Source organism: Rhinolophus ferrumequinum, chromosome 21 (assembly GCF_004115265.2).
Source record: "Rhinolophus ferrumequinum isolate MPI-CBG mRhiFer1 chromosome 21, mRhiFer1_v1.p, whole genome shotgun sequence".
Classification (NCBI taxonomy): domain Eukaryota; kingdom Metazoa; phylum Chordata; class Mammalia; order Chiroptera; family Rhinolophidae; genus Rhinolophus; species Rhinolophus ferrumequinum.
The window spans coordinates 50,433,140-50,459,705 of NC_046304.1; the positions used below are offsets into that span (position 1 = coordinate 50,433,140).

At 60.8% G+C, this 26,566-nt stretch overlaps 2 protein-coding genes across 9 annotated transcripts in view; one reads left to right on the forward strand and one right to left on the reverse strand.

Annotated features, from left to right (window-relative positions):
- TMEM94 (transmembrane protein 94) overlaps positions 1-12,988 on the forward strand; it is a 32,045-nt gene extending 19,057 nt beyond the window's left edge. For 2 of the 4 annotated variants that reach the window (XM_033089004.1, XM_033089002.1), the window contains 27 exons: positions 1,480-1,682; positions 2,038-2,189; positions 2,551-2,653; positions 2,858-2,944; positions 3,185-3,301; positions 3,676-3,732; positions 3,997-4,101; positions 4,243-4,407; positions 4,630-4,839; positions 5,385-5,700; positions 5,991-6,164; positions 6,572-6,674; positions 6,794-7,011; positions 7,690-7,871; positions 7,964-8,102; positions 8,335-8,450; positions 8,573-8,672; positions 8,994-9,102; positions 9,313-9,502; positions 9,700-9,777; positions 10,078-10,163; positions 10,422-10,503; positions 10,776-10,924; positions 11,008-11,102; positions 11,212-11,305; positions 11,484-11,654; positions 11,836-12,988. In XM_033089004.1, the coding sequence (XP_032944895.1) occupies positions 1,480-1,682; positions 2,038-2,189; positions 2,551-2,653; positions 2,858-2,944; positions 3,185-3,301; positions 3,676-3,732; positions 3,997-4,101; positions 4,243-4,407; positions 4,630-4,839; positions 5,385-5,700; positions 5,991-6,164; positions 6,572-6,674; positions 6,794-7,011; positions 7,690-7,871; positions 7,964-8,102; positions 8,335-8,450; positions 8,573-8,672; positions 8,994-9,102; positions 9,313-9,502; positions 9,700-9,777; positions 10,078-10,163; positions 10,422-10,503; positions 10,776-10,924; positions 11,008-11,102; positions 11,212-11,305; positions 11,484-11,654; positions 11,836-11,908 (3,674 nt within the window). In that variant the 3' untranslated portion in view covers positions 11,909-12,988. The remainder of the gene's footprint in view (positions 1-1,479; positions 1,683-2,037; positions 2,190-2,550; positions 2,654-2,857; positions 2,945-3,184; positions 3,302-3,675; positions 3,733-3,996; positions 4,102-4,242; positions 4,408-4,629; positions 4,840-5,384; positions 5,701-5,990; positions 6,165-6,571; positions 6,675-6,793; positions 7,012-7,689; positions 7,872-7,963; positions 8,103-8,334; positions 8,451-8,572; positions 8,673-8,993; positions 9,103-9,312; positions 9,503-9,699; positions 9,778-10,077; positions 10,164-10,421; positions 10,504-10,775; positions 10,925-11,007; positions 11,103-11,211; positions 11,306-11,483; positions 11,655-11,835) is intronic. The other 2 variants (XM_033089003.1, XM_033089005.1) reach the window with 2 other exon arrangements.
- Positions 12,989-13,127: 139 nt separating this feature from the next.
- Positions 13,128-26,515, reverse strand: CASKIN2 (CASK interacting protein 2). Of its 5 annotated transcripts, none has more exons than XM_033089007.1 (20): positions 26,383-26,515; positions 24,754-25,066; positions 20,686-20,737; positions 20,040-20,137; positions 19,482-19,627; positions 19,289-19,384; positions 19,072-19,202; positions 18,783-18,891; positions 18,350-18,458; positions 18,015-18,109; positions 17,286-17,547; positions 17,044-17,165; positions 16,896-16,956; positions 16,709-16,800; positions 16,444-16,554; positions 16,265-16,366; positions 16,013-16,151; positions 14,415-15,875; positions 14,102-14,324; positions 13,128-13,680 (listed from the first exon to the last, which is right to left on the reverse strand). In XM_033089007.1, exons 2-20 carry the CDS (start codon positions 24,845-24,847, stop codon positions 13,590-13,592), a joined length of 3,594 nt encoding a protein of 1,197 aa, XP_032944898.1. In that variant the 5' UTR covers positions 24,848-25,066; positions 26,383-26,515; the 3' UTR covers positions 13,128-13,589. The 5 variants fall into 5 exon arrangements, with proteins under 5 accessions (XP_032944898.1, XP_032944899.1, XP_032944897.1 ...); XM_033089008.1 differs by having other exon boundaries at positions 24,754-25,038; positions 26,383-26,508; XM_033089006.1 differs by having other exon boundaries at positions 24,754-25,296; positions 26,383-26,501.
- Positions 26,516-26,566: the final 51 nt, after the last annotated feature.

Genomic DNA, 26,566 nt, shown 5'->3' on the forward strand with positions numbered 1-26,566 from the left:
GGCCAAGGGTCTCATTCCCACGTGCCCCGTGGGGGGGCGGAGCCTGCAGAGCTCCTCCTGAGGTCCCGTGGGGGCCCAGGACAAAGGCGTTGCCTCTGCTCAGCCTTCCAGGGGCTCTTGGCATCAAGAACATTAGCAAGATGCCCTGCCCTCTTTTGAGCAACTGTGGGAACCCAGGCAGTGGCCTGGGCAGGCAGGAAGGCTGAAAGCGGCCCAGGAGGCTTGCAGCCTTGCTCCGTTAATAGGGAGACGAACAGAGAAGACCCTCTGTCTTGGCAGGAGGACAGTCGAGATGTCCTCTCCCAAGTCTGCCTTGTCCGGTGGTCCTGGGCCAGGGGAGGTGGGAAGGCAGACCAGGGATGTCTGAGATACCTGTAAGAATTGGGGTTGGGGCAGGGAGCTGGGAGCCCAAGGTAGAGCCGCCCAGTTCCTGAAGGAGAAGGGCATTGTGCAGGGAGGTTTCTGCTCATCCAGCCACTCAGCTCGTGCTTCTGAAGCCCAGGCTATGCATTGAGGACTACATTAGGCTCTTTTGGGGGACGGCGGCTCCTGCTTTCAGGGGGCACATGGCAGCACCTCTCTCAAGAGACTGTTCTCTAACACTACTGGTGGGGGAGGTTTAAGTGCTAAGTGAGAATCTGACGTGATTAATTAATTGCAACCATGTGCCAGGCACTGGGAGTTCCACGGTAACCAGAAAGGCGGGCGCTGCTCTCTGGGAGCTTAGTCCCTCGCTCAGGAAACATCGGTGGCTCCCTCTCGGTTATCAAAGCCATGCCATGGGGCTTCCTCTGGTGCAGGCTCTGACCTTCCGCTCCATCCTCTTCTCTTGCTCTCCATCCTCACGTTGTAACGACTCCCCACTCCTAAACCCACTGCAGACTTCCCTGCCTGTGTGTCTCTGTCCGGCTGTCCCTCTGCCTGGCATACTTCTCCCTGGCTCGTCTCCAGCTGACAAAATCTCGCCCACTCTTTCAGGCCTGTCTTCAATGCCCCCTCTTCCATGAAGCCATCCTTGATCACCCCAGCTCTTCAGTGCTCCTGCAGCTCTGGGGTCTGCTTTCCTACACTCTTAGCACATGTGTTTGCCTTGTTTGGAGTTACCTGCCCACGAGTCTTATCTCCCCTTGTAGGCTCCACGGGCAGGGCCTGTGTCATCCTCACCTTTTACCTTTGTACCACTCGTGGGCTCAGCGTTCCCCTCCAAGCCCTCAGTAGTGTTTGTGAAATGTATTTGAAAGGAACAGGCGTACGAAGAATAAGAGCTTTAGAGGAGGTGGAAGAGCCTGGGCTGAGTGCTTAGGACAGGCTTCACGGGAAGGTGACCTTGAAAGAGGAGAAGTGTTGAAATGAACGCTGTGGGTTGACATAGGCCTTCTGGGGAAGGAAGATGAGCAGGCAAAGCTCCACGCTGTGTGCTGGGTCCAGCTGTTGTGCAGAGGCCTGAGTGAGTGGTCTCCCCCTTTCCATTCTCGTCAGATGCCCTCAGGGATGGCAAGGAGATCAAGTGGCCCAATGCCATCTATCCTGACCTCCACATGCCCTTTGCGCCATCCTGGTCCCTGCATTGGGCCTACAGAGATGGACATCTGGTCAACCTGCCAGTGAGCCTGTTGGTAGAAGGGGACATCATAGCTCTGAGGCCCGGCCAGGAATCGTTCGCCTCCCTGAGGGGGATCAAGGTAGCTCGAGGCTTTTCTCCTTCGCGGGAAATGCTGTGGGCACATCCATAAGCAACGGTGAGAGGGGCCCAGGGCTTAATCCTAAAGCTTCCTGGGCGCCTCCTAGGCTTCTCGACAGGGGCTGTAGCGGAACGGAGAAGGGCTGGGACATCTTTCTTCTCCTTGTCCTGTTCTTTCTTCTCTGATCCTCAAGCTGCTAGGCGTCCGGTCCCACGGGCCCCGCCCCAACTGACTCTGCTAACTGATGGTCCCTAAGCCCATGAGATGTCTCCACTTAGCTGGAGCTGCCAAGGAAGAATGGCTTCCCATAGAAGCCTTTCATTGTCCTCCCCCTTCTCCCCTTTGTCTCTGGCAGGATGATGAGCACATCGTTTTGGAGCCAGGAGACCTGTTTCCCCCTTTCTCTCCACCCCCGTCCCCCCGAGGAGAAGTGAAGAAAGGGCCCCAGAACCCTCAGCAGCACCGGCTCTTCCGTGTCCTTGAGACTCCTGTGATTGACAACGTCCGGTAGGGGTGCTGCCCTGTCTTTCTCCTGCCCTCGTCTTCTCTTCCCCAGTGACTCCTGTGAGCAGCGGCATGGGTGACACGGCAGGAGCCTCTTCTTCCTGGGGCCCTTTAGGGCGAGCACCGCTGTAGGTTCTCCTCGTTAGCGTCCTGTGAGCATTCTGAGACTGGGGCGTTGCTCCCCTCCCAGCCTGAACTCTGAGGGGACGGCTGTGGAGGCCTCAGACCACTCTCCCGGGGGCCACTTGGCCGGCACTGAGGAATTGGAGGGAACTCTGGACTCAGTGCTGTCCAGTGAAGGTGCGGGTTTCCGGCCTTTTCCCTGAGCAAGACTCGCTGAATATAGGGTCACCTCTTCCTGCAGATGGTGCCTGGACATGGCCCTGTCCCGCCCAGTCACTGCTCTGGACAACGAGAGATTCACGGTGCAGTCCGTGATGCTGCTCTACGCCATGCCCGTGGTCCTGGTGCGTGAGGCGAGGGGCAGGGGAGAGGGGCAGGAAATGGGGGAGCCTCGGGGCCAGACGCCCGTGAGCGTGTGAGCGGAGATGGGGCCGCAGAGTGAGCCAGCCAGGGTGGGGAGTGTGAGTGGGCAGAGAAAGGGGAGTCTTAGAGCCTGGGTCCTTCTCTGTGGGAGGGCATCAAGGGTGCACCTCTCCTGCTCCCAACAGGCCAGCTTCCTCATCACCAATGCCCTGCGTTTCATGCTGAATGCCCCCGGGGTCACGTCTTGGCAGTACACCCTGCTCCAGCTACAGGTAATGACAGTCCTTTCCTCCCCATGCTTCTCTCTTCCCTCATGTTCCCTGACTCTCCCTCCCTCTCAGCAGCCCAAGGGTCCTTTAGGCTTCAGCTTAGAACGCCTGCTGCCCTTCCTCCCTTCCTGCCCCCAGACAGCTGTCCCTTTCCACTCAGGGAATGGCCCCAGGGTGGGGAAAGCCCGCCCCTCCCTCCCTGCCTCCTTCCCTCCCTCGGCAGTGTGGTTCCCTCTTTCCCAGGTGAATGGCGTCCTGCCCATCCTCCCCCTGCTCTTTCCTGTCCTCTGGGTTCTGGCAACCGCCTGTGGAGAAGCCCGAGTCCTGGCGCAGATGAGCAAGGCCTCCCCTAGCTCCCTGGTAGGTTTTTGCAAGGCATCTGGGGACAGTGCAAAAAGAACAAAAACCAGGAACAAAGAGGTAGTCTGCTGTGCCCCAGGGGACAGGAGCGGGAGCCCAGTCCCACGTGGACCCAGCGCCTGGGCAGCCCTGGGCAGTTCTCCAGCGCTTTGTCCTGTCCTTCTAGGGGAGCCTCCAGGCCACGCCCTGGGGGTACAAGAGCGTCCATCCTGGCTCTCAGCAGACAGGGGATTTGGGGACTGCTGGTGTCCTTTACCAAAGGCACTGGGAGCTGGTGTGGGGCCTGCACCTGCCAGCTTGGAGTCCTGTGCCAGGGCTGGGGCGGGTGGGGGGGCAGCTTCCTCCCTGAGGCTCACGCCCTCTTCCCCATGCAGCTGGCCAAGTTCTCGGAGGACACTCTCAGCAGCTATACAGAAGCCGTCTCTACCCAGGTACACTCGCCCAGGAAGGGTTCTGCCCCAGGCCCCTTCTGGAACCCGGGGACTCCCCTATTGTGTGACCTTCCAGCCTCCAGCGGGCTCGTGGAGCTGCCAGCCCTGTCTCCCGTGGACGGTGTGTCACTGCCCTGCTGAACAAATGCTTCCCCGCCCCAACTGCTTAGTGCTCCCTGGACTGTCTCCTCTGTTGGCCCCAGAGGCTGTCTCCAGGGAAATATGGCTGAGTCCCAAATGGCCTCATGGACTTTCTCCCACCAGGAAATGCTACGCTGCATTTGGGGCCACTTTGTGCGGGTGATCCAGGGGACATCGCCAACTCTGAGCCACAGCTCCAGCCTGCTGCACAGCTTGGGCTCTGTCACGGTGAGGGCGGGCCCTCCGGGAGGACCCTGCCTCAGCAGGCCTCCTGCTTGGCTGTGTCTGGGTGCCTATCGGCCACTTTAGTGGACCCTGGCAGGTTGGGGAATGCCAACCCCCTTTCCCAATCCCCATCTCTCCCTGCAGGTCCTGTGCTGTGTGGACAAACAGGGGATCCTGTCATGGCCAAACCCCAGCCCAGAGACCGTGCTGTTCTTCAGCGGGAAGGTGGAGCCCCCGCACAGCAGCCACGAGGACCTAACGGATGACCTGTCCACCCGCTCCTTCTGCCACCCGGAGGTAGAGGAGGAGGTACGCCGGCTCCCTGGGGCCCAGCTCTGGGCCCGGCTGGTAGCCTCGGGGAGGGCGAGGCTAGGAAGGAGAACGAGGGCTCAGGCGGCATTAGGACTGATTCTGAGCAGTTCAGGCGGAGCCCCCAGACAAGGCAGTGAGGGGACATCACGGCCCTGCCTCCCTCGTCCACGGCAGCCGTCGGGACCCTGGTCCGAGGCCTGTACTCCCTGCTCTCCTCAGCCCCATGAACGAGACGCCCTCCTGGCCGGCTCCCTGAACACCACCCTGCACCTTTCCAATGAGCAGGAGCGTGCAGACTGGTCTGGCGATGGTCCCAAGCCCCCTGAGCCCTACTGTCACCACAGAGCGCACGGCCGCAGCAAACACCCGTCCGGCTCCAACGTGAGCTTCAGCAGGGACACAGAGGGCGGAGAACAAGAGCCCAGCAAGGTGAGAGGAGGAGGCGGAGAGCCACCGCCAGGCCGGGGCATCCTGGCCTCCTCTGCTGAAGGGGCCCGAGGGGTGCAGCCCAGCCTGGATGGATGGAGCCGCAAGCACAGGTCCTCAGGCCTCCAGGCTTGGCCAGGCAGGGCAGCTCCTGAGGCCTCACCCAGGGCTCCTCCGTGAGGTGGGTCCCAGCCCCCTTTCTGGATCTCGCTGAAGGTTGTTGTGGGGGTCAGGCCCCTTCCTCCTAGTCACAGCCTTCTAAAGACAGACAGCCAGTGGTTTCCTCTAAAATAGTTTCCCCGCAGAAAAAGATCCTTCACTGTTTCCTCCTTGGTCTACTCATCCTCTTCGTAGGAGTTGCCAGTGTCTGGGCACCGATACTAGCGGCAGCCAGGAACTCAGGAGGGACAGGGAGAGGATTTCTGGGGGGACAGGAGAGCGTGAGCACGTGAGCACGCCTTCCTGGGAAGGGGGTGGCTTCTCTCAGGGCCACGCCCACCCCCACCCCCCCAGTCTGAGGCCCCCCTCCCCTTCTGCGTTCCCTCCAGACGCAGCCGGGGCTGGATGGGGAGCTCTGCGAACCCGAGGACTTTGTGTGTGACTACCACTTGGAGATGCTGAGCCTGTCGCAGGACCAGCAGAACCCCTCCTGCATCCAGTTTGATGACTCCAACTGGCAGCTGCACCTCACGTCCCTCAAGCCCCTGGGCCTCAACGTGCTGCTGAACCTGTGCAATGCCAGCGTCACCGAGCGGCTGTGCCGGTTCTCGGACCACCTGTGCAACATCGCCCTGCAGGAGAGCCACAGCGCCGTGCTGCCCGTCCACGTGCCCTGGGGCCTCTGCGAGCTCGCCCGCCTCATCGGTACGTGCTGCTGGCAGGGCTGGTGGCTGGGCCCTGAGAAGAGGCGGCGTGGCCTTTGTTCATTGTGTCCCCCACGATTGTGTCCCACGACTTAGCCTCTGATTGTCCCTCTTAACCAGGCACTGCCTGCCGTTTGACAGTGCTTCCTAATCTGGGAAAATAACCGGTTGTGGGATGGAAAAGTGGAAGGAGCCAGCCTAGCCGGCCTAGATTTCTCTCCACGCCAGGGAGGGCGGTGCAGTGGTGTGGGCTTCGTGGCGGAGGCTCTGAGTGCTGCCCTCCTCCCGCAGGCTTCACTCCGGGGGCCAAGGAGCTCTTCAAGCAGGAGAACCACCTGGCGCTCTACCGTCTGCCCAGTGCCGAGACCATGAAGGAGAGCTCCCTGGGGAGGCTCTCCTGTGTCACCAAGCGGCGCCCCCCGCTCAGCCACATGATCAGCCTCTTCATCAAGGACACCACCACCAGTGAGCCTCCCGTGCTTGGCCTGCATCAGGCCAGACCTTCCAGGAGCTTGGGGCAATGCTCTGCCCTCCTCATCCCTTTTTAGGGAGTCCTGGGCAGACGAGCACTAAACAGCTTCCTAAGACCTCAGATATGGCAGGGATTGGATTGGGGGACCAGGGCGGGGGTGGTGGTAGCCACAGAGGATGGGACTGTCTGTAGGACGGGCAGCTTAGTGCCTGCGTTACGAGCCCAGAGCCCCCACCCCCACTCCTACAGGCTGGCTACTATGAGGCCTGGGTAGTTCCCCCCACCCAGCGGGGGGAACTGCACCCTTCTCAAGGATGGCAGTGCGTTACCTGTGGGGTCAGGGTGAGGGCAGGGGAGTCTTGGGGCACTCATGGTTTGGCCTGTTCCTCCCCTGCCCCAGGCACAGAACAGATGCTGTCCCATGGCACAGCTGACGTGGTCCTGGAGGCCTGCACAGACTTCTGGGATGGAGCTGACATCTACCCTCTCTCGGGTTCCGACAGGTAGGTGAGGAAGCTCACGCCAGTGGCAAGAGCAGTCAGCTTAGGCGGCCTGCCTGCCCAGCTCACAGGCGCGTGCTCCCAGGACCACGCGCCTCACTTCCGCCCTGTTGCCCCGGCAGAAAGAAAGTGCTGGATTTCTACCAGCGAGCTTGCCTGTCCGGTTACTGCTCCGCCTTCGCCTACAAGCCCATGAGCTGCTCCCTGTCCTCTCAGCTCAATGGCAAGTGCATCGAGCTGGTGCAGGCGCCTGGCCAGAGCAGCATCTTCACCGCGTGCGAGCTGCCCAGCACCATCCCCATCAAGCTGAACAGCCGCCGGAACAGCTGGAGCTCTGATGGTACTGGGTGCAGCCGTCCCTGTTGGGGCCAGGCATGGGGAGGGCTTCCCGAGGGCCATGGAATCAGTCGTAGCAGAGGGGACACTGGGCACAGCATTGGACCCCGAATGCCATGGTGGCACTCACTATCTGGTGACGTGGGTAAGTCCCTTCATCCCCTCAGTGCATAACTAGGTGCTGCCTCTGCTGTCCTCATGGGTTTCTTGTCTGCTCCATTGGGATACAATATAAAGTGCCGTCTTGAAAAGTTATAAAGTAGCAGTGTTTATAGAGCATTAGCTTTATTCAAATCAGACAAAAGGCCAGGTCACAAATCCTCCTGGAACAGAGGGACTCAGAGCTCCACCGACCCCCACCGCTCCCCACTCCGTCAAACACGGGGTCTTATGACCCGAGAGACCAGATGGAAGCCTTTGCCGAGGGTGGGGCCAGCCCCCTAGCCTGGACCAGGTGGGGCTCTGCTGTTTCTCTGTAGGATCATCACCGACTGATGGGTACCTTTCATTGTCTTTCCTCCTGTGTCTGTTGGCTCTTGCTTGTGTCCTGGCTGCGTGGGATCTGCTGGGGCCGCATGCTGTTTGATTTGGGTGTGGCATCTGTGTGTGGTCCTGGGCTGCATCCCGGAATTCGCCGGTTCCTGGGTGTCCTGGCCGGTCCCTGCCGTGTGCCTACCTGAAGAAGGGATCGGGGAGGTGCTGGAGAAGGAAGGCTGCATGCAGGCCCTGAGCGGCCAGATCTTCATGGGCATGGTGTCCTCGCAGTACCAGGCCCGGCTGGACATCGTGCGCCTCATCGACGGGCTGGTCAATGCCTGCATCCGCTTTGTCTACTTCTCTCTGGAGGATGAGCTCAAAAGCAAGGTGGGGAGAGCCACGCCCCTTGCTGCCACTGAGCCCCGTGCCCACGGGATTTGGGGCTGGCCTAGCTGTTCATTGCCATCTGTCTTTTGCAGGTGTTTGCAGAAAAGATGGGCCTGGAGACAGGCTGGAACTGCCACATCTCCCTCACGCCCAATGGGGACATGCCTGGCTCTGAGATCCCCCCCTCCAGCCCCAGCCACACTGGCTCCCTGCATGATGATCTGAATCAAGGTGAGGACAAAGGTTTGTGGTGAGGACAGGTGGGTGTGGGCGGCTCCCCGCCTTGGAGCTACACTAGGAAGAGCCCCTGTGGAGCCCTCCTAATACATCCATTCTCATGGAAAATGGCTCTCCCTGCGGTCACAGCTGTTGAAGGAGGCAAGAAGTTCTATGCCATCTTCAGGGCAAGGAAAGGCTCGCAGAAGGCTGGCCCAAGGTGAGGGACAGGCTTTCGTCCCCACAGTGTCCCGAGATGATGCAGAAGGGCTCCTGTTGATGGAGGAGGAGGGTCACTCGGACCTCATTAGCTTCCAGCCTACAGACAGTGACCTCCCCAGCTTCCTGGAGGACTGCAACCGGGTATGACGGCAGGGCCTGCGCCCCCACCCCTGGAGGTGGCACATGGCCGATCCGGGGCAGAGAAGGGAGGGTTGAGGGACCCTTCTCCCTGGCCCTGAGGCCCCTGGTATCTGTGTCTCCAGGCCAAGCTGCCCCGGGGTATCCACCAGGTGCGGCCCCACCTGCAACATATCGACAACGTGCCCCTGCTAGTGCCCCTCTTCACTGACTGTACCCCCGAGAGTGAGTACTGTGGTCACGGTGACTCGGGCAGCCTGGCCCCTTCCACCGAGCACTGCCAGGGCCTGGCATCCCCTGGGCTCTGGAGGCGACGTTGGTTTCCCATGCAGAGAGCAAAGGAACCTGGGCTGGGAGGAGCTGGGGAGCCTAGAGGGCTGGAGCCATGAGCGTGTCCATTCTGGGGAGTCAGAAGTGACTGGGTAGGATGGTCCCAAAGGGGAGCCCACTTCCCCGTATCTCCTGTTCTCCTGTCCTGTGAATGTCCAGCGTCCCATGTGGGGCTCTGCCTGCCTGACTCTTATGCCCCTGACTCTGTCCCCACAGCCATGTGTGAGATGATCAAGATCATGCAGGAGTATGGAGAGGTGACCTGCTGCCTGGGCAGCTCCGCCAACCTACGGAACAGCTGCCTTTTCCTCCAGAGTGACATCAGGTCAGGGGGACACGCTACTACCTCCGCGTGACCCCAGACTCGGTCTTGCATGGGGCTGGGGCACACTCTATGGCTGATCTTGCCCTGGCTGGGGCAACCGAGGGATCTGGGCACAGTGGGGAGGAGAGGGAGCAGGCGCTTGCCCTGTCCCGTGGAGATGGGTCTTTGTGGAGTGCAGCTGACAGCTACGCGTCCCCCTACGCTGCGCAGCATTGCCCTGGACCCCCTGTACCCTTCCCGCTGCTCCTGGGAGACCTTTGGCTACGCCACCAGCACCAGCATGGCCCAGGCCGCGGATGGCCTTTCTCCCCTGCAGCTCTCAGGGCAGCTCAACAGCCTGCCCTGCTCCCTGACCTTTCGCCAGGAGGAGACCATCAGCATCATCCGGCTCATTGAGCAGGTGGGGCTCAGGTGGGCGGGGCCTGCTGGCGGTGGGCGGGGTAGAGATACAGGATCTGTCTGGGCTCCCAAGGGCTGGTCCCCTCCAGGCGAAGCTCTCCCGGGCAGTTTGGTTTCCTGTCAGGAGCATCCGGGGCATCTTGAGGCTTGTCAGCTGTAGGGCCTGAGAGGTCACAATCTGTCCCTCCCGGTCCCTAGGCTCGGCACGCCACCTATGGCATTCGCAAGTGCTTCCTCTTCCTGCTGCAGTGTCAGTTGAGTCTTGTGGTCATCCAGGTGAGGTGGGGCCAGCAAGGCATTGCCCCTCCCCGGCCGCTCCTTTGCTCAAGGGCCAACTGGGAGTCTGAGGTGGGGGGCTGGGAGGATGCAGTGCAGCTTAGGGGCCCCCAGCGCCTCTGTGGAACCCCTGGGCTTTTGGAGTTGACCTTAGGGGCAGAATAGCGTCCTCGCCAGTCCCAGCTCCTCTCAGCCAGGACGTGAACGTCTGTCTGGGCACAGGGCGAGGCAACCCTGGGGCTCCCCGCGTCCTACTCCTTGCCAGAATCTAATGGTGCTCCCTGGGCTCTCCCGGTCTAGTTCCTCTCTTGCCTAGTCCAGCTGCCACCACTGCTCAGTACCACTGACATCCTATGGCTCTCCTGCTTTTGCTATCCTCTGCTCAGGTGAGAAGCTGGCCACCCCTCTGTGCCCAGGCAGGCAGGATGGGGGTGTCACCAAGCACCCCAGGGCCCCAGGTCCGGGGAGCCCTGCTCAGTGTTCGCCTCCTCTGGCACAGGGGTCACCAGGGGGACTCCCCTTGGCTTATTCCTCCTGCCCACCCGCCCTGCCCTCGGTCCCGAGACTCCCAAAAGGCTTCCCCCATGGGCACTGGGGGACAGAGGGTCACAGTCGCCACACTTCACCCGCTCTCTGCTTTTCAGCATCTCTCTGCTGGGGAAGCCCCCCCACAGCTCCATTATGTCTGTGGCCACCGGGAAAAACCTTCTGTCCATTCCTAAGAAGGTAAGTGAAGCGCAGCCTGCGAGCCTGGGCCTTCCCCAAGGAATTGAGTGTGGAGGTGGCTAAGCCTTGGGAAAGGTGATCTGGACGGGCGCCTCCATCAGAATGTCCCCCACCCAAAGGGGAGGTGGTGGTACAGAGCTGGAAAGACCCTCGCCAGGGCGGCCAGTCCCTGCTCCTGGCCCCTTCCCCGCCCCCTGGGCCTGCCCATTTACTGAAGAGCCCTTGGATCCAAGTCCAGAGGCCCCTGTGACGGGCCTCCCCTCCTCCCACAGACCCAGCACTACTTCCTGCTCTGCTTCTTGCTCAAGTTCAGCCTCACCATCAGCTCGTGCCTCATCTGCTTTGGCTTTACACTGCAGAGTTTCTGCGACAGCTCCCGGGCCCGAAACCTCACCAACTGCTCCTCCATCATGCTGCCAAGGTGGGTCCTGTCCCGGCCCCTACCCCAAGTCCACTTCCACAGGGCCCAGAGGGGCCTGAATCCACCACGCCTTGCTTTGGCAGCCACGCCGACACGGCTCCAGCCTGGTTTGATGACTTTGCCAACGGGCTGCTGACAGCTCAGAAGCTCGCTGCCGCCCTAATCGTCCTGCACACTGGTGAGGGGCTCCCGAAAAGGGGCCAGTGACGGCTGGTGGGGGCACCCCGGGGACCAGGCCTTGGGCCATGGTGTGTCTGACACTCCCCCCACCACCCCATTTTCTCCAGTCTTCATTTCTATCACCCACGTGCACCGCACCAAGCCCCTGTGGAGAAAGAGCCCCTTGACGAACGTCTGGTGGTCCGTGACGGTGCCTGTGGTGTGAGTGCGGCTTAGATGGGGGCAGCGTGGGAGGAGGGGGCTACGGCAGGCTGTGATTTGAGAGCGGGGTGTGGGCCAGAGGTGGAAGGGTGCCCTCCTTGAGCTGCTCTGACACTGAGAAAAGCAGGGAAGGAAGCAAGGAGGCCTGGCTGATGCAGGGGGCCACCTCCTCCTGCAGGCTGCTGGGGCAGGTGGTACAGACGGCAGTGGACCTGCAGCTATGGACGCACAGGGCCAGCCACATCCACTTTGGCCTGGAGGACGTGCCTCTGCTGACGTGGCTCCTCGGCTGCCTGTCCCTGGTCCTTGTGGTGGTCACCAACGAGGTCGTGAAGCTGCACGAGATTCGGTGAGCTACCAGCAGGGCACTCCGTGGGCCCAGGCATGTTCCCTCAGCCTGTCACCACCCGGGCTCCATTCCTTTACCTTCTCGCTACCCATCCCACCGTCCTCCTCTGGTGTCCTGCCACTTCCCCTGGAGTGGGGGTCTGTGCTAACCTGGATTTTAATCTCCTGTCCCCCCCCCCCAGGGTCCGGGTCCGCTACCAGAAGCGACAGAAGCTGCAGTTTGAAACTAAGCTGGGCATGAACTCTCCCTTCTGAGCCATTGGCCATGGTGACCATAGTGGCCCTGGTCTCTGGGGCTAATACCAGACCCATTTCTGAGTCTGGGGAGTTGGTGTCATGAATTTTGCAGGGTTTGCTCTTGTGCCCCATGGAGGTCCAGATCCCGGTGTCAGACCCAGCTGTCATCTTGACCCGTGGGGCTACCGTGGAGGAGCTGACGAGCCAAGGTCTTATCAGGACAGTCTGGCTCTTCCCTGGGTCTCCCCAGGGGCATTCTTGAATGTATGACCTCATGCGCTTAGCAGAGGGGCTCTCAGACCCCTTCACCTGTGGGCTGCCCCCCTTCGTGGTCCCCTCACCCAGTGCCCTCCGCTCTGGGGTCTTGGGCCAGGGCCTCAACTCGTTTTGAAAGGGCCACTGGCAGCAGCCGTGGCGAGTCCAGATCACTGTCAAGTCCGCAGCTGAAGGCAGGGGCGACGGTGCATCCTCCCCCATCCTGTCTTCCAGGGGCAGGTGCCTGGATATGGCCGAGTACTTGCCCTCCCTCCCTCTGCAGGGGAGCCTCACGGGTCCTGAAGATGGAGAAGGGCCCCCAGCTCGCCCTGGAACCTCCGTGCCTGCCCTCAAGTTGGCCGAGAGAGTCTGTCTTGGGGATACAGCCCAGGGCGCCTTTTAGCCCCCCGCATATTTCTCCTGTGAAAATGTTTTTACTGGTGTATATTTTTTACTGGAAATGAGCCTTTTAGGAATGAATGTAGACTGGTTTGTATTAAAACTTGTAAATTGCTTAAGAAAAACATGTGGCTGCTCCATGAGGCAGCCACTAAGGGGAGGAGAGGAGGGCCCAAGCCTCCCTCCTTCCACACTGGCGGGAGCCTTACGGGTCCAGTTGAGATTGTGGCACAGATCCAAACACACAGGCCGATCACGTGGAATGACACTTTCATTGGTGTTAGTTGGGGTAAGAGGTTAATGGTTACAGAGCTGGGGCCTGGGCCAAACAGGTCAGGCTTCCAGCCCCCAGATGGGCAGTGGGCATTCTTGCTGTGATTCGAAGCCCCTCCCCAACTGCGTCTTCTCAGGCAGTTATAGATAGAATAAATTCCATTTAAAATATATGCATTTCTCTCTGCTTAAAAAATATTTACAATTGAAAAAGTTTGGACTTTGGGGATCTGTTAATCCCTCTGCCCCCAACCCCGCCAGCTTTGCCTCACTGAGGGCAGGCAGGGGAGGGACCAAGGTCCGGCCTAGGCACTGCCACCACTGCTAAGCAGGCCCCCGGAGGCTTATATACATGTCCTATGTACACCCGTGAGGACCCAGCCAGACACACCACCTCCTCCAGCCTCTCAGCACCAGGACAACACAGAAGGTGGCAAGAGGACCTTGGCACAGGAACTTGAGACTTTTGGGGGGGGAGGGCAGAGACAGCACCCCAGAAGCTCTGCCATCACCTCTCTCCCTGCAGAGGAAGCTCTTACCAGGATCCCTGTCCAAGGGGTAGGGCTCTTCACTCAGGTTACACACTGGGAGGGGGTTTCGCTGAGATGTCAGCTTCTGACAAGTTCCCTTGGCCCACGTGGGGCGGCCCCCCTAGAACTGCAGTGCTGACTACCACTGGCGTGGAGCAGCAGGAGCTTCTTCTGCACTGGGGCAAAAGCAGTGGACGCTGCAGGTCACAGTGGGCGTTGCCGAGGCTGCAGACGGGTCGAGCTCAGTCCAGCATGGCGTCCAGCTGGTCAGCCAAGGCATCGAACATGGTGCTAATGTCATCCAGGATGTGCTTGGTGGAGGTGCTGGGGGCGCTGCAGTGGGGAAAGGACTGGGTCAGATCACCACGCGGGCCCTGAGCAAGGGGGCTGTTACTGAGTGCCCGGTTGGTGCCAAGCACGGTCCGTGAATCTTCATTCTCACAACCTCCCAAGTCAGCAGGCGTTGCTTCCCTTCACAAGTGCACTTCCCGCTCAGAGCGGGAAGTGACTCGCCTAAGCGCACGTGCCTCTAAGTGGCAGCCACCAGATTCCCTCTGCAGGCCAGATCTGGATGACTAGAGAACCTGTACTCCTCCCATTCCAATAGGGGCTCCCCAGCCTGAGGATCTATCTGCCCGAGATGCCCCCGCCCTCCCCTCAACAATCCTAGGACCCCCGGGAAGAAGACTTGCGAGGAGCTGTTCCTATGCCGCCACCTTCTCCCCCTCCCTGCACAGCACCCAGCAGCCCTCACCCCTCTCGCTCCTCAGTGCCAATGCTCTTCTCTGCTGCCCGCAGTGCAGCTGCCAGGGATGAGCTGGTCTGCTCCAGTCTCTGCTGGGCTCGGCCTGAGCCTGCGGTCCCAGTGCTCTCTGGCCTTGGAGGGGGTACCGGGCGAGGGCCAAGCCGGGGAGCCAGCTTAGGGCCAGAAAAGGCCAGCTGGGTGCAGGCCACAGATACAGGCTTGGGAACTGTTCCTGCAGAGACAAAAAGGTTGGCCTGTGACTTGGCTGTGCTGGACCCAACCCCCGCAAACAGTGCCCTCTCCCCCAGGCCCTGCCTCATACCTGCTCCAGGCACCTTGATGACGGCAGCAGGGGGAGTTGGGGGCTCCGGATCCCCAGGCCGCCGACTGCCCAAGTTTTCCAGAGCTGGCCCAGGGCAGGGGGACACAGGGGACTGGGTTGGGGGGCTGGGAGAAAGATGGGCTGAAGCTCCTTGAGTTGGAAGGCTGCTGGGGTCAGGCCGAGGAGGGCTAGGAGAAGCTGACGGGGATTCGCTGGGGGTCTGGGAAGGCAGGGGGACAGAGGAGCTGGACACGGTACTGGCTACTCCGAAGGCCAGAAGTGCGGTCTGCAGCGGCTCTCTCTCCCGGCATTTGGGCCTCCGCTTAACAGTGTCTGACTCTGTCAGGTTGAAGTCCAGGCCGGCGGGCACTGGTATCTCCCGGGGCGGGGGGCCAGCTGGCTTCGGCCGCTGTTTGATAGTCAGGTTCCCCTCCTCTGCAAATGGGAGCCCTTCCCCTGAGCTGCCCCGAGATGGGGGTGTCCCCTCCGGCCCAGGCTCCTCCTCCTCCGTGTCTGATGAGGGGCCGGCTGGGGCAGGCGGGCCAGGGGGCTCCGATGGGCCAGCTGGTTCACTCAGTGTTCGCCTTCGGGGCCCTGGGGCCCCCTCCTTGGGCCCTAGGTTTCCATCTAGTGGAGGTGGCTCCGGGGTGGGACCAGAGACAGAGCTGAGGCGCTTGGGGGGAGGGGGTGGCGGGCCTTTACGTCGGGCCCGGAGGGCAAAGGACTGGCTGCGGGGAGCCCCTCGAGCTGGGGTCTGGCTAGGGCTGGTCCGTGCTAGAGCGCTGCGTCCTGGTCGCCGAGTGAGAGTGGCATAACTGCCCAAGGCACTGCCCACTGGCCCGTCGGCCTCCCCTTCAGTTTCCCCCTCGGCTGGGCCAGGGCGGCTCAGGCTGTGGGACCGGCGCTTGGGCCGAGGTGGGTCTGGCGGAGTGGCAGGGGGGCCAGCCAAGTAGGAGAAGGCCCGGGGTGTACCCGGAGGTGGTCCTGGCGCTGGGCTGGAGGGAGAGCCCTGGGGGTACATGAAAACATAAGGGGGAGGTCCTTGGGGGGCACCAAGCTTAGGGGGCCGCTCTGTGCCCTCTGGAAGGTTCCTCTCCTGTGGGGTGCTGGGGTCCCCACCACTGGGCTGGGGGGCAGGCTGTTCCTGTGAGTGACCGGACCCTCGTGAGCGTGCTCCAATGCTCTCCTGGCTAGGGGAGCGGGCAGGGGGCAGAGGGAGTGGCTCAGGGCCATCCCCGGCCATGGCTGCTTGCAGCTCTGGGCTCAGCTCGCTGCCCTGAAAGGTGAGGAGGCGTGGGCCAGCTGCAGCAGGACCATCTCCGTTCTCCAGCCCCTCGATGGCCATCAGCTCTGGGCCCCTGGCCAGCCAGTGGCCACCCTCGCCTGAGGTCTCCCCCTGCAGCAGGCCCCGCCGAAGCTCGGCCAGCCGCTTTACCCCCAGCATAAGCTTCTTCTGATGACCTGAGAGGGATGGATATGGGCAGAAGGGTTAGCTGGGGCTGGAAGGGGTCACCCCATTCCCTCCCGGACCCCATTCTCTCTTCTGGCCCTGGACCCTGAGAACGTTTTGGAGACCCTCGGGTGCAGTCAGTGCTCACCGAGCTTATTGACGCCAATCTCCTGCAGCTCCTCCCAGGTGAGGTCGGCCACCAGCCCCATGGAGTCGTAGCCACTGCTCACCAGCTGCTTATGGTATTGCGGCAGCCCCAGGGCGCACAGCCACTCCAGCAAGTCCGCCTGGAAGAGTGCCACTGTCACGACTGGCTCCCCGGCCAGCCTCAGCCCCCAAGCCAGGAAGGCGCCACAAAGCTACAGCTGACGGTGCGAGCCCGTGCCGTCTACCCACTCACCGGGATATAGTTGGGCAGCCACTCAGCGATGCTGAGCTGGGCAATCTCGGAGGCGATCTTCTTCCTGTGCCCAGGCTTGGTCACCCCAATGGCTGTCAGGTCCTGCCACACAGAGTTGTGCCATCAGGCCCCTCCTCTGTCTGCTGGACCCTCCACTGCCCTTCCACAGGGGCACCTACCTCAGGTGTCATACGGCTGATGGTTGGCACGTCGTAGCCGGCCTGCAGGAAGTGGGCAGTGTAGCCCTCCAGCTGGAACTCACTCAGCCAGTTATGAATGGCCTGAGCATCCTGGCGGGGGTGGTGAAGTTAATGGAGCTGAGTGTGCCAGAGCCCAGCCATCTGCCCCAGCCTCCCCTAGGAGCCTGGCCTGAGCAGGGACTGAATTCCATACTAAGGCCCATCCCATGCCCGCCCCGGCCCTCCCCCAGGCCCGCAGTCACACCTTCCCCTCCAGCAGCTGCTCCGGCCTCACATCCTGGGTGAAGAGCTGTTCCCCAGAGCGGTAGTTGGCCAGAGGGCGGTGGCTCAGGTTGTCTTCAAGGAGGAAGAGGAATGGGATCAGGGGAGGCAGGACGGAAGGGTGCCGAAGCAGCTCTGCTAGCCCAGCCCAGCCCATTTACCCTTCCTACCTGCCAGGGACGGGGGGTGCAGTCCTGGCAGCACCTGGTCCTCTCCAGCAGAGGTGAGCGGCTGGAGACAGGGAAGGAGCCGACTCAGCGTTTGGGGTAGTGGCAGCAGGACAGGCCCCGCCCTGTCCCAATACTCACACCCTCCTACCTGGGCGTTCTCAATGAGGAGGCCAGTGCTGTGGCCGTTGGTGCCCTCGGAACTCTGCCCGCTGCCAGCACTGCGGATGCTGCCCACACTGCCCTCACTGCCCACGCTATTCCTGTCACCTGCTGCAGGGGGCAGAAGCAAAGAGGTTAGAGGCCCAGTTGGCCCTGCCAACAGCTGACTGGCAGCTTGCCAAAGCCAGACACCCACCCCAGTGCCTTGTGCCGCCGTCTAGGAGGATGTACCTGGGCTGTCTGGGCTGAGGCCCACGCGGGGGAGTTGGCCATAGGTGAGAGGGTGCGGGGAGTCATCAGCAGGACTCTGCGGTGTGCGGGAGAAGCCTGGGCGCAGGGGCGTGGGCGCAGAGGGGAGTCGGGGTGGCAGGATGCCCACCCGCTTGCTGACCACTTCGACGATGCCCGGGGGGAAGTAGCCCACGCGGTCTGTGCCCCTCTGGCTCTCGTGGATGTGGCCCTTCCAGCGGCCATCGGGATGCTGCTCAAGCACCTGCGGCAGATGGGGTGGGGGTAGGGGCAACAATGGTTACTTCCTGTCCACAGCAAGGGCAGGTGGCCAGGCCTGCAGCTGCGGTCCAGCTCTTTCCCCTACCCCCAAGAAGCTGGTCTCCGATGCCCAGTCAGCCCACAGTTCCGTCCCTGCTGTCAGCATCTAGCCCAATCTCCCGGGTGCCTCCAGAACAGACGAACGAGTCCTGGAATCAGCCCGGGTTCAAATCCCAGCCTCACTGCTTGCTGGGTGTGCGGACTTGGGCGAGTCTAATTTCTCTAAGCCTCAATTTTGTCATCTCTAAAAAAGGACATGGTGATAGCACCTACCTCGCCTGGACTGGAAGAAGTCAGTGAGGTAGTGCATATAAAGATCTTAGCACAGAACCTGATCCACAGTAGGTGCTCCAGTAAGTGACAGTAATCATTTGTGTTCGAAAAGAAATACCTGCACCACTGGGTCCTCACCGTGATGACGTCCCCTGCCCGGACATTGAGGGCAGTGGGATCATGGAGGTTCCAGAAATCCTTGAGTGCTCGGACCTTCAGGATCCCCGAGGCCTCTAAGAGAAGGGGGAGGACTGGTGTCATCTGAGGGTCCTTAGGGTGCCTTCCCACCCCTCCTGCCCCCTTCATGACCCTCCCCCAGGTTCCTGCCTCATCATCTCCGCAGCATTCCCCCCGACCAGTCCCAGGCTCAGATGTACGACATCCTGCTCCTGGGACATCTGCTCCTGCTCCACTTCCTGGTACCCACTGGAGTAGTAGACCCCTGGGCTGGGTCTTCTCCCACACACACTCACCCCGCAATAGCTGCTTGATTTCCCGGCTGGCCTGGGAGGTGGTGAACTGATTCACGATGTCCAGTGCCGTCTGGTTATACGTGTTCCGAATGTTCACGTCCACCCCGCCCTGGGATCCAGTATGGTGTGAGGATGCACCAAGCACTTTGCTCGTCTTTTCCCCCAAGCCTCATCACCACCCAAGAGATAGGTACTATTTTCAAGTTTTACAGATAAGGAAATGGAAGCTCAGAGATAGGATCAAGGACGAGCTCAAGGTCATTCAGCTAGTAAGAGGCAGAACTGGGGCTCGAATCAGGTCCAGCTGCTCTGTAGTCACTTGGCCACCGCCCACGCAAAACTCCACATTGGCTGGGGGTGAGCCCCTCCTGAGCCTCTAGCATCTGGTGGGGCTCTGTGTACACCTGCGGGGTGACCAGGTGCCCACACCCACCTCCAGGAGCAGCCGCACCACCTCGGTTTTGCCGTACAGTGCGGCCTCATGGAGCGCCGTGCCCGTCTTGGTCTGCCGGTTGATCTCTATCCCGGCTCTCAAAAGCTGCCTATGGAGAGGAGGGCGAGTCACGAGGGTGGTGGGGGCGGGAGAGGAAGCTGATTGCTGGGGGCTTGGGAGAGTGATCCAGAGCGAGGGTGAAAAGGGCAGCAGGGCAGGGCACCAAGGGGACATTGTCGGTCCTACAGGAAGGGGATGAGGAAATGAAGGTGGGGTGAGCGGTGGGTACCTGATGACCTCTCTGTGGCCATTCTTGGCAGCCAAGTGCAAGGGTGTGGTATAGTTGGGGTCACACGGGTCTTTGGCCTCACCCTCCAGCAGTGCCACACATAAATGGCTGTTGAGTAGCAGCTGGGCCACCTGCAACAACCAGCACCCAGGTAGAGCCTCCTCTTAAGACCCCACAGATGGACAGGACCCGGTACCCCAGGAGCTGCAGGCCTCACCTTGAGCCGCCCAAATTCGCAGGCCAGGTCCAAGGGTGTCTTCTTGGCCTTGTTGACCAGGCATGGGTTGGACTGATGCTGGAGGAGCATTTCTGACTGGGGTTGGGGGAGCCAAGTGAGGGGTGTGGCCTGACCAGCCCCTGCGCCAGCCCTGGCCCTGCCCAGCGCCCCTGTGGGCAGCGGACTCACATACCACTTCATAGTGCCCGTACTGCGCAGCCAGGTGCAGCGGGATCTGCCCGTCCAGCGAGGCGGCGTTGACGGCCGCAGAGGCCCGCAGCAGCAGTCTCACAGGCTCCAGCCGGCCCTGCCAGGCTGCGTAGTGCAGCGGGCGCATACCTGCCGGGGCAAAGGGGCTTCTGAGGGAGGTCCTGGAATGACGGGGGTCAGGAGAGGGCAGTGAGCAGGGTCTGGAGCCACCTCAGCTGGAAGGGAGACAGACCCAGCGGAAGCAATGCTGGCTTCACCCGGGGTGTGGTTAGGGAGAGTGCCGGCTGTATGGGGCTGAAGCCAGAATCCCACCTCGCCCACCATAAATGAGCTGCTGACCTCATGACAACATCATCTCAACTCCCTCATCTGGAGACTGGGACGCCAGTACCACCCACTACCCCATAAGGCTATGACGATGGAGGAGGTAAAGCATTTGCAAGCCCAGAAAAGCTATGTCAACCTCTATTAGCATTGCTATGACGTAGCAGAGACCAGCTCTGACCACAGGGTCTGGGTTGGGGGCACACTGGGGTCTCACCATTGCTGTCCTTGATGTCCACAGTGGCCTGAGCCTCCAGTAGCAAGGCTATGAGCTCCAGGCTGCCCCCCAAGGCAGCATGGTGGAGAGCAGAGAATCTGTCATGGCGAGATACATGGCAGGGTGTCAGTGAGCAGCCCTCCACCCCCCAAATCCTGGCCTTCCACACCAAACCCATCCTGGGGACTGACAAGGCCGGGTTACTTGCCCACTGTGCCCCACCCCCGCCAGCCCTGCCGTGGGAGCGCAAAGCAGCCAGGCTGCAGCATGAAAGGGCTCAGTGTCTGGGCTGAGAGGCCTGTTTGTCTGGCCTCCCCTCAGCCGGCCCAGGGGAGGGGGCCGTGGGAGCAAGAGCCCGAGGGCTCCTACCCTCTAGGGAGAAAAGGGGGCCCAGCAGGAATCTGACCCAAGGAGGCCCCTCGGAGAGGCACCAGGGCCCCTCCTCTCACTCAGGGACAGCTCCACAGGCAGGAGCGTGGGCAGGACCCCCTCCCTCCCATCCTACACGGTCAGAGCCCCGAGCTCTCAGCAAACACACTTCAGGGCCAAGTTTGAGAGGGGAAGGGGCTCTAAGACCCAGGTCTTTCCCTCTCGCCCCTCCTCCGCCCTACAGTTCTTGAGAGGGGAGGGGCTCACACTCACTCACCCATCAGCATCCTGGTAGTTGACATTGAGTCTCTTCGTGGAGCCGAGGAGCTCTGGGGTCAGAGCAGAAGGCATCAGGCTACCCTCAAATGACCTGCTCTTACCCGCACCCTAACCCAGTGCTCCCTTCCAGCCCACCTCCCAAATCCAGCTGACCTCTTGGTGTGCAGGAAAGCACCTGCCCCATGGCCCTTTAGCGTCCTGTCCCTACGGCCCCTCACCCTGGCCCACTGGCCCATAAGCTCGAGGGCACTGAGTGCAGGGAGCTGCTGCAGCAGTGGCCTGGCTTTCCGGGGCCCCCAGCCCAGCTCATTTATACATCCAAGGGGGCGGGGAGGGGGACTGGCATGCTGTGCCCTCAATGGACGGGCCCACGAGCGCATGGTTAGCATTCCTGCCTGAAAGGGCTAAGGAACGAGTCTCATTGTCCCACTGGGCCGAGGGGGCTGGGAGAGAAAGGAGAGGGGCACTAGATGCTCAAGAGTGGAAGGGCAGATGCCAGTGCTGGACTCAAGGGCCACCACACCCAGCCCTGTGACATCCCTGAGTGGAGCCTGGTAGAGAAGGTGGCGTCAGACAGACTTATGCCACGCCCGGGCCCCACCATGTACTAACTGTGGGATCTTGGACAAGTCACTCATCTCTCAGCTTCAGTGTCCTCATCTGTAAAATGGGTTGATCAGAGAACCTGCTCACAAGGGTTGAGTACCCGAGTCAGCATGCAGGAGATGGAAGCCGTCACCACTTCGCACTCCTTACACATTAGCCACTATCATCAAGATGCTGCCCTCCAGCAAAAGCTGGTACAGCCCCCCCCTTGGCCCATCTCTGTACCCACAGGCTCCTAGCAGAGATAATGCCCCAGGCAGGGGGCTCTCGGCTGCGTGGTGGGAAGAGGAGCTAGGGACATGGGCAGGATGGTGGTTTATCCCCTTCAAGGACAGGAACAGGATTCATGCAGGTGTGTCCCACTGGTGAGCCAGGGTATGGGAGGGGGCGTCCCTGATAAATGGTGGGGAGGAGAAGGGGAGTGCCTGTCACAGGCGGCCCCTGCCTCCTGCTAGAACCTACCCCTGCCAGGAAGGAGGAGGCCTGGTTCAACCCAGGCAGGCAGGGTGCCAAGCATGCTGGTCCAGGCCTGCCCCCAGACCCTAGTGGGCCCCTGAATAACCCAGCAAGGCAGGGCCTCATTCCAATAGGGAGGGACGAACCCTGAAGTGATGAGTGCAGGGTGGGGAGGGAAGGGGACAGCTACATTTAGGACTGCGTCAAATTACTCTCCTGCTGAAAAGGTAAATACACCGCCAAGGAGTGACTAGGGGTGAGGAGGTGGGGGCCACCGGGAAGGAACACAGGACTCCCAGTCTTCCTCTAGCCACACAGTTCTTGGGAAGTTCTTGTCACACAGAACCATTCAAGGCAGTGGAAAGAACAGAGGCTCTGGAAGCAGGAAGTGCCCGGTTCAAATTCTTTTTGGCTGTGTGTCACTGATGAGCCATGGTACCTCTCTGAGCCTCAGTGAAGATGACGAGTTCAGCAGGGAAGAGACACAGAAAGTCCCTCTGCCTGCTGCCAGCCGGGACAGTCTGGGATGGGGCAGCTTGGCGGTGAGGTGCAGCCTTTCTGGGAAGTGTCAGGACAACGTGACAGGAGGGACAGGAACAGGGGCAGGGCAAGGCTGGGTGGCTCTGTTCTTTCCAGAACAATGGGCGGAAAGGTGGTGGGGGAGAGGCTCACAGTGACTGGGCTGGGGGCCGTGGTGGGAGGGCGGAGGGTCCTGGTTCTGGCAGTGGCTCCAGGCACTTCCCCTGCAGCACCACCTTCTTTCCCGGCCTGGCTCTGGGGGTGGAAGGGTCGCTCCTGATTTAGGCTTGGGCAGAGGATGTGAGCTCAGCAGGCCACCCCCAGCCCACTCCGTTTCCTCTGGCCAGAGAAGGAGACAGCTCAGAAAAGAGAGTGGAGGAAAGAGGGAGGAGGGCCGGGGGCAAGGCCAGGGCAACTACACCCCCCTGTCCTCCCAGCTACTTGACATCGATTGGAGGAGCTGAGGGAGCACCTCTCTTTGGTCAGCTGGAAAGCTCTAGCCACCCCCCAGATGGAGAAGGGGAGCCCTGATACCTCCCTTCCGGCAGTTTCCTTTGCCTCTGTGGTGTGGAACAGGAGTTCCCTGCCTCCCTTTTGAGAGCTGCCTTCGAATCACCTGGAGAACTGTCTAATTTGCAGAGTCTCAGGCTCTCTGTGATGATTCTAATTCTGGGAGTACCAGGGAGTCTGCACTTTCAGAACAATCCTAGGTAATTCTGATGAGTAGCCAAGTGTGGGAGCACAGGTGAGAGGGCACGGGCTTGTTTCTGATCTGTCACACAATGGCCGTGTGACCTTGGGCAAATCACTAACCCTCTCTGAGTGTCAATTTTCTTATCTGTAAAGCGGCTATATAAATTAGAGAATTGAGAGGATCATAACATTTCATGAATTATAGGGTCGGCAAATATCACCTTGTGATTTCCTTTTTGTCACCAGCTTTTCCAGCTTCTCAGAGGACTGGGAGGGGAAGCTCAGTGCCGGGGCCTCAAGAGTCCCAGGACTCTGTCACTCTGTCTGTGCCTGTACTCTCTCTGTAAAGTCCCCTTGGGGGCTGTGGGAAGTGACTGCTTCCCCATAGACATTTCCCCCTGAGCACAGGGAAGCTTCCTGGAGCCTAGGAGCCCAGCTGCAAGGCTCCCACCACTGGCCTCCAGACCCCAGCCACTTGCCCTCCTGAGGACCTCATTTTGAGGCCCCAGCATGTGAGGCCAGCAGCAGCTCAACCAAGGCCCCACTGGGCAGGTCGCCAAAAACAACACAGAGGTGAGGGGAGGAGGGGGAGTGGCTCCCACTCTTGCGCCTACAGGGCTAGGGACCTCCTTGGCACCTTCACCCCATCATACCCACCCTGTACCCACTTCCCAAGGGCACAGAGACACCCCACACACACGGCTCCATCTCCCTATACGCTGGGTCTTCTGCGCTGGTATGTAAGTGGGAGCCTCTGGCTTCTGGGCCCTTAAAATCCTTCCTTCTGGCACCCACACTCGCAGGTGTGGGTGGGGATAATTGGGTGCTGTCAAGTAGCCTGGGGGACTCCTTCCTGTGCACGGGGCTAAGGTGTATCTTGGGGCTAGAGCCCTAGAGTTTTGGGGGAATCCTCCCTCCCCCAGCCCCACTGTGGTGGCAGCCACCTCCTGCCCCTGTTGGTATAGGAACTCAAGGGGGTAAGTCCAGTGTCCTCCATGGATGGCCCAGAGAGCTCGCCCTGAAGCCCAGAGGTCTACTTTTCTTGGAGTCTCACTGCAGAAGTTCCCAAGAGATGGGGCTCAGGTGTGGCCACCGCACATGGAGCCCCCACAACCCTGTCAGGACTAGAGACCCCAGGCTGTGGAAAAACCTCCAGGAAATTAGCTTTGGCCACATTCCACTAGGAAACACACGCAGATAAGTCAGGGGGAAAGGGGCGTTAGCAATTGACGAGATCGCGTTGAACTTTGTTTTAAGCAGTAGAACTCTCTTGTTAAAGGCATCTTACAGACATCCCCAGTAAGCTAAAACACAAGTGTAGAGATGATGTGGTTGAAGTGGTGTGGGTGTGGGGTGGAGCTCTATCTGTTCAGTCTTTCCCAACCCATTGCCAGAAACCCCATGGCTCCAGAGAATACATCGGAAAACCACCTGCTAGAAGACAGCCCCGTGAGGGCAGGAATTTCAGTTTGTTTCATTCACTGCCACTGCCCACTGCTTAGAACACAGCCTGGCTCACAATAGGCACTCAAAAATTTTTGAGTGAATACACTTCAACCCTTTTATGTTACAGGTGAGGAAACAGGCCCAGAGAGTTTAAGTGATTTTGCCTAAGACACACAGCAAGCAGCAAATTTCCTTTCTGGCTCTCCCACACAGACACACTCCCTGTACACAAGACAGTTCTCCCACCCCAAACCCCCAGATCACAGGGATCCCCCAGGCCTCTCTCTGTGACTTGAGCACTCAGGGGAGGGTCTTAGCTAGACAGTCACCCCCACCAAGTACTCACTTGTTTTTGCAGCCTTGACTTTAGCCACCAGTTTCTGCACACCAGTCACATCTCCGTTCTTGACAGCGAGGATCAGGTCCTGTTCACGACCCATCCTGGTTCCTGGGCTGGGCTCTGGGCTCAGAAGTCCAGGGTAGAGGCAGGAAAACTGGCCTAAGCCAAGACGTCAGGGTGCCATGCCTTGGTCCTTTGGAGGGCCAGGCGTCCTGGGGGAGCGTGTTGGTGTCCCAGGCAGTGAGCTTCTTGTCAGGGGCTGACAGATCCTCCCTCAAGGTGCTTCGCGAGCTGCCACCACAAGCAGGAAAGCCGATCTCTGAGGGGGTGGAGGCTGCTCAGAAATCTGGACAGATATCAGCTTGCAGCTTCCGACAGCCCCAGGATGAGCCGGGACTGGGCACGCCAATATCCCCAGCGTGGCTCAGGAGCACCAATGCCCACCCAGAGAGCAGCCAGCATTCCCTCAGGCCTCGAGCAGCAGCAGTGGACAGGTCTCAGGGGTCTGGAAAAGGTGCAGTGCCTCTTTGCTGAGGGCTGGGCCAGAGCCTGCAAGGGTCCCAGAAGCAGGGCTCAGAAAAAGAGCCATACAGGGCCTCCAGGGAGCCCCCCAAAGCACCCTGGCTGCCCTTCTGAGTCAAGGGAGGAGCTGAGCCATTCAAAGCGGAGAGGGAGCTGCCATGCAAGAGGAATATTTGGAGGGGGGGAGGTGGCATTCTGGGAGGGGTGGCTGAGTCACTAAGGCCCCAGGGCACCTGGCAGCACCTCAACCTGGGGCAGGCCGGGCCAGTAGCCTATTCTCTACAGCTCAAGGCGCTGACACCCACGGACAACTGTCGGGCCAGGAGGTGGGGCCTGGGAGGGTCAGGCACAGGCAGACAGGCAGGGGTCACTCCCTGTAGAAGGTGCCTGTCCCTCAGACTCCTCTCTACCTAAGCTTTACTATAATAGCTGGATGGCCTAGCGCCAGGGCTCTTTATGAATCCAGAGTGGTGTTGGGAGCTTATGGCCCCCCATTTGTGGTGAGGGTCTGCCTGCTGGACAGGGAGACTTTACAGCACCTGTTGCTGACCCATCTTCACCCCTTGTGCGTGATGGGAAGCAGCTGGGCAGAGAACGGGGACAAGTGCTGGGGCACTGCTGAGAAATGGGGCGGCCTGGCCCCCCCAAGCCTGAACCTGAGGCCCAGAACCCTCAGTGGCCACGAATTTGTTGCCCGAGTCCTGTGGCATGAGACCCGCGCAGGCCTGGGGCTCTGGTTGGGGACCCCTCACTCCCAAAACGTCCTAAGCCCAACCCAGATGGCACTCCCTCTCGGGGCCCGCGGCCGACAGTGGGGGAGGGCGCCCCTGGCAGTGCCTGGGGTCGAGCTGGCTCCCCCGCCCCCCGGAATGCCCGCCCAGCGCCGCGCAACCCCCCAAGCCAGGCCAGCCCAGGCCGACCTGGGGAACAAAGCGGCGGGAAGGACTGGGAGGGCCAAGCGCCGGAGGGAATGATGCGGGAGGACGGAATAAGGGGGCGCGAAAGAGGACGGAAGGAGCAAAGAGACTGAGGCGCCCGCCGATCCCGCAGAAAAAGTTAGTTTGTGCCCGCCCTCAAGGGTGCTGACCCACAGCTTAGGCCCCGCAGTCTCACCTCTGCCAGCCGCCCCGCCGGGGGTCCAGCTGGCCCTACGCGGTCCCTGGCACTCTGGACCGTGGCTCCTACTGCCCCCCTTACCCCCTTTCTCCTCCTCCTCCTTTTCCAAGGCCGGCTCGGCGCCTCCCGCAGGAAATCCCGCCCCTCCCCCCTCCCTCCCGCCGGATCGGGAGCGGAGGGA

What these genes read in the sequence shown, in the direction of transcription:
- CASKIN2 (XM_033089007.1), bottom strand. Translation starts at nt 24,847, where the DNA reads ATGGGTCGTGAACAGGACCTGATCCTCGCTGTCAAGAACGGAGATGTG. An exon ending in GGACATCAAGGACAGCAATG is followed by an intron (nt 19,628 to 20,039) that starts GTGAGACCCCAG and finishes TTGCCCCGGCAG; the next exon opens with GTATGCGCCCGCTGCACTAC. An exon ending in TCAGCCGTATGACACCTGAG is followed by an intron (nt 16,367 to 16,443) that starts GTAGGTGCCCCT and finishes TCTGTGTGGCAG; the next exon opens with GACCTGACAGCCATTGGGGT.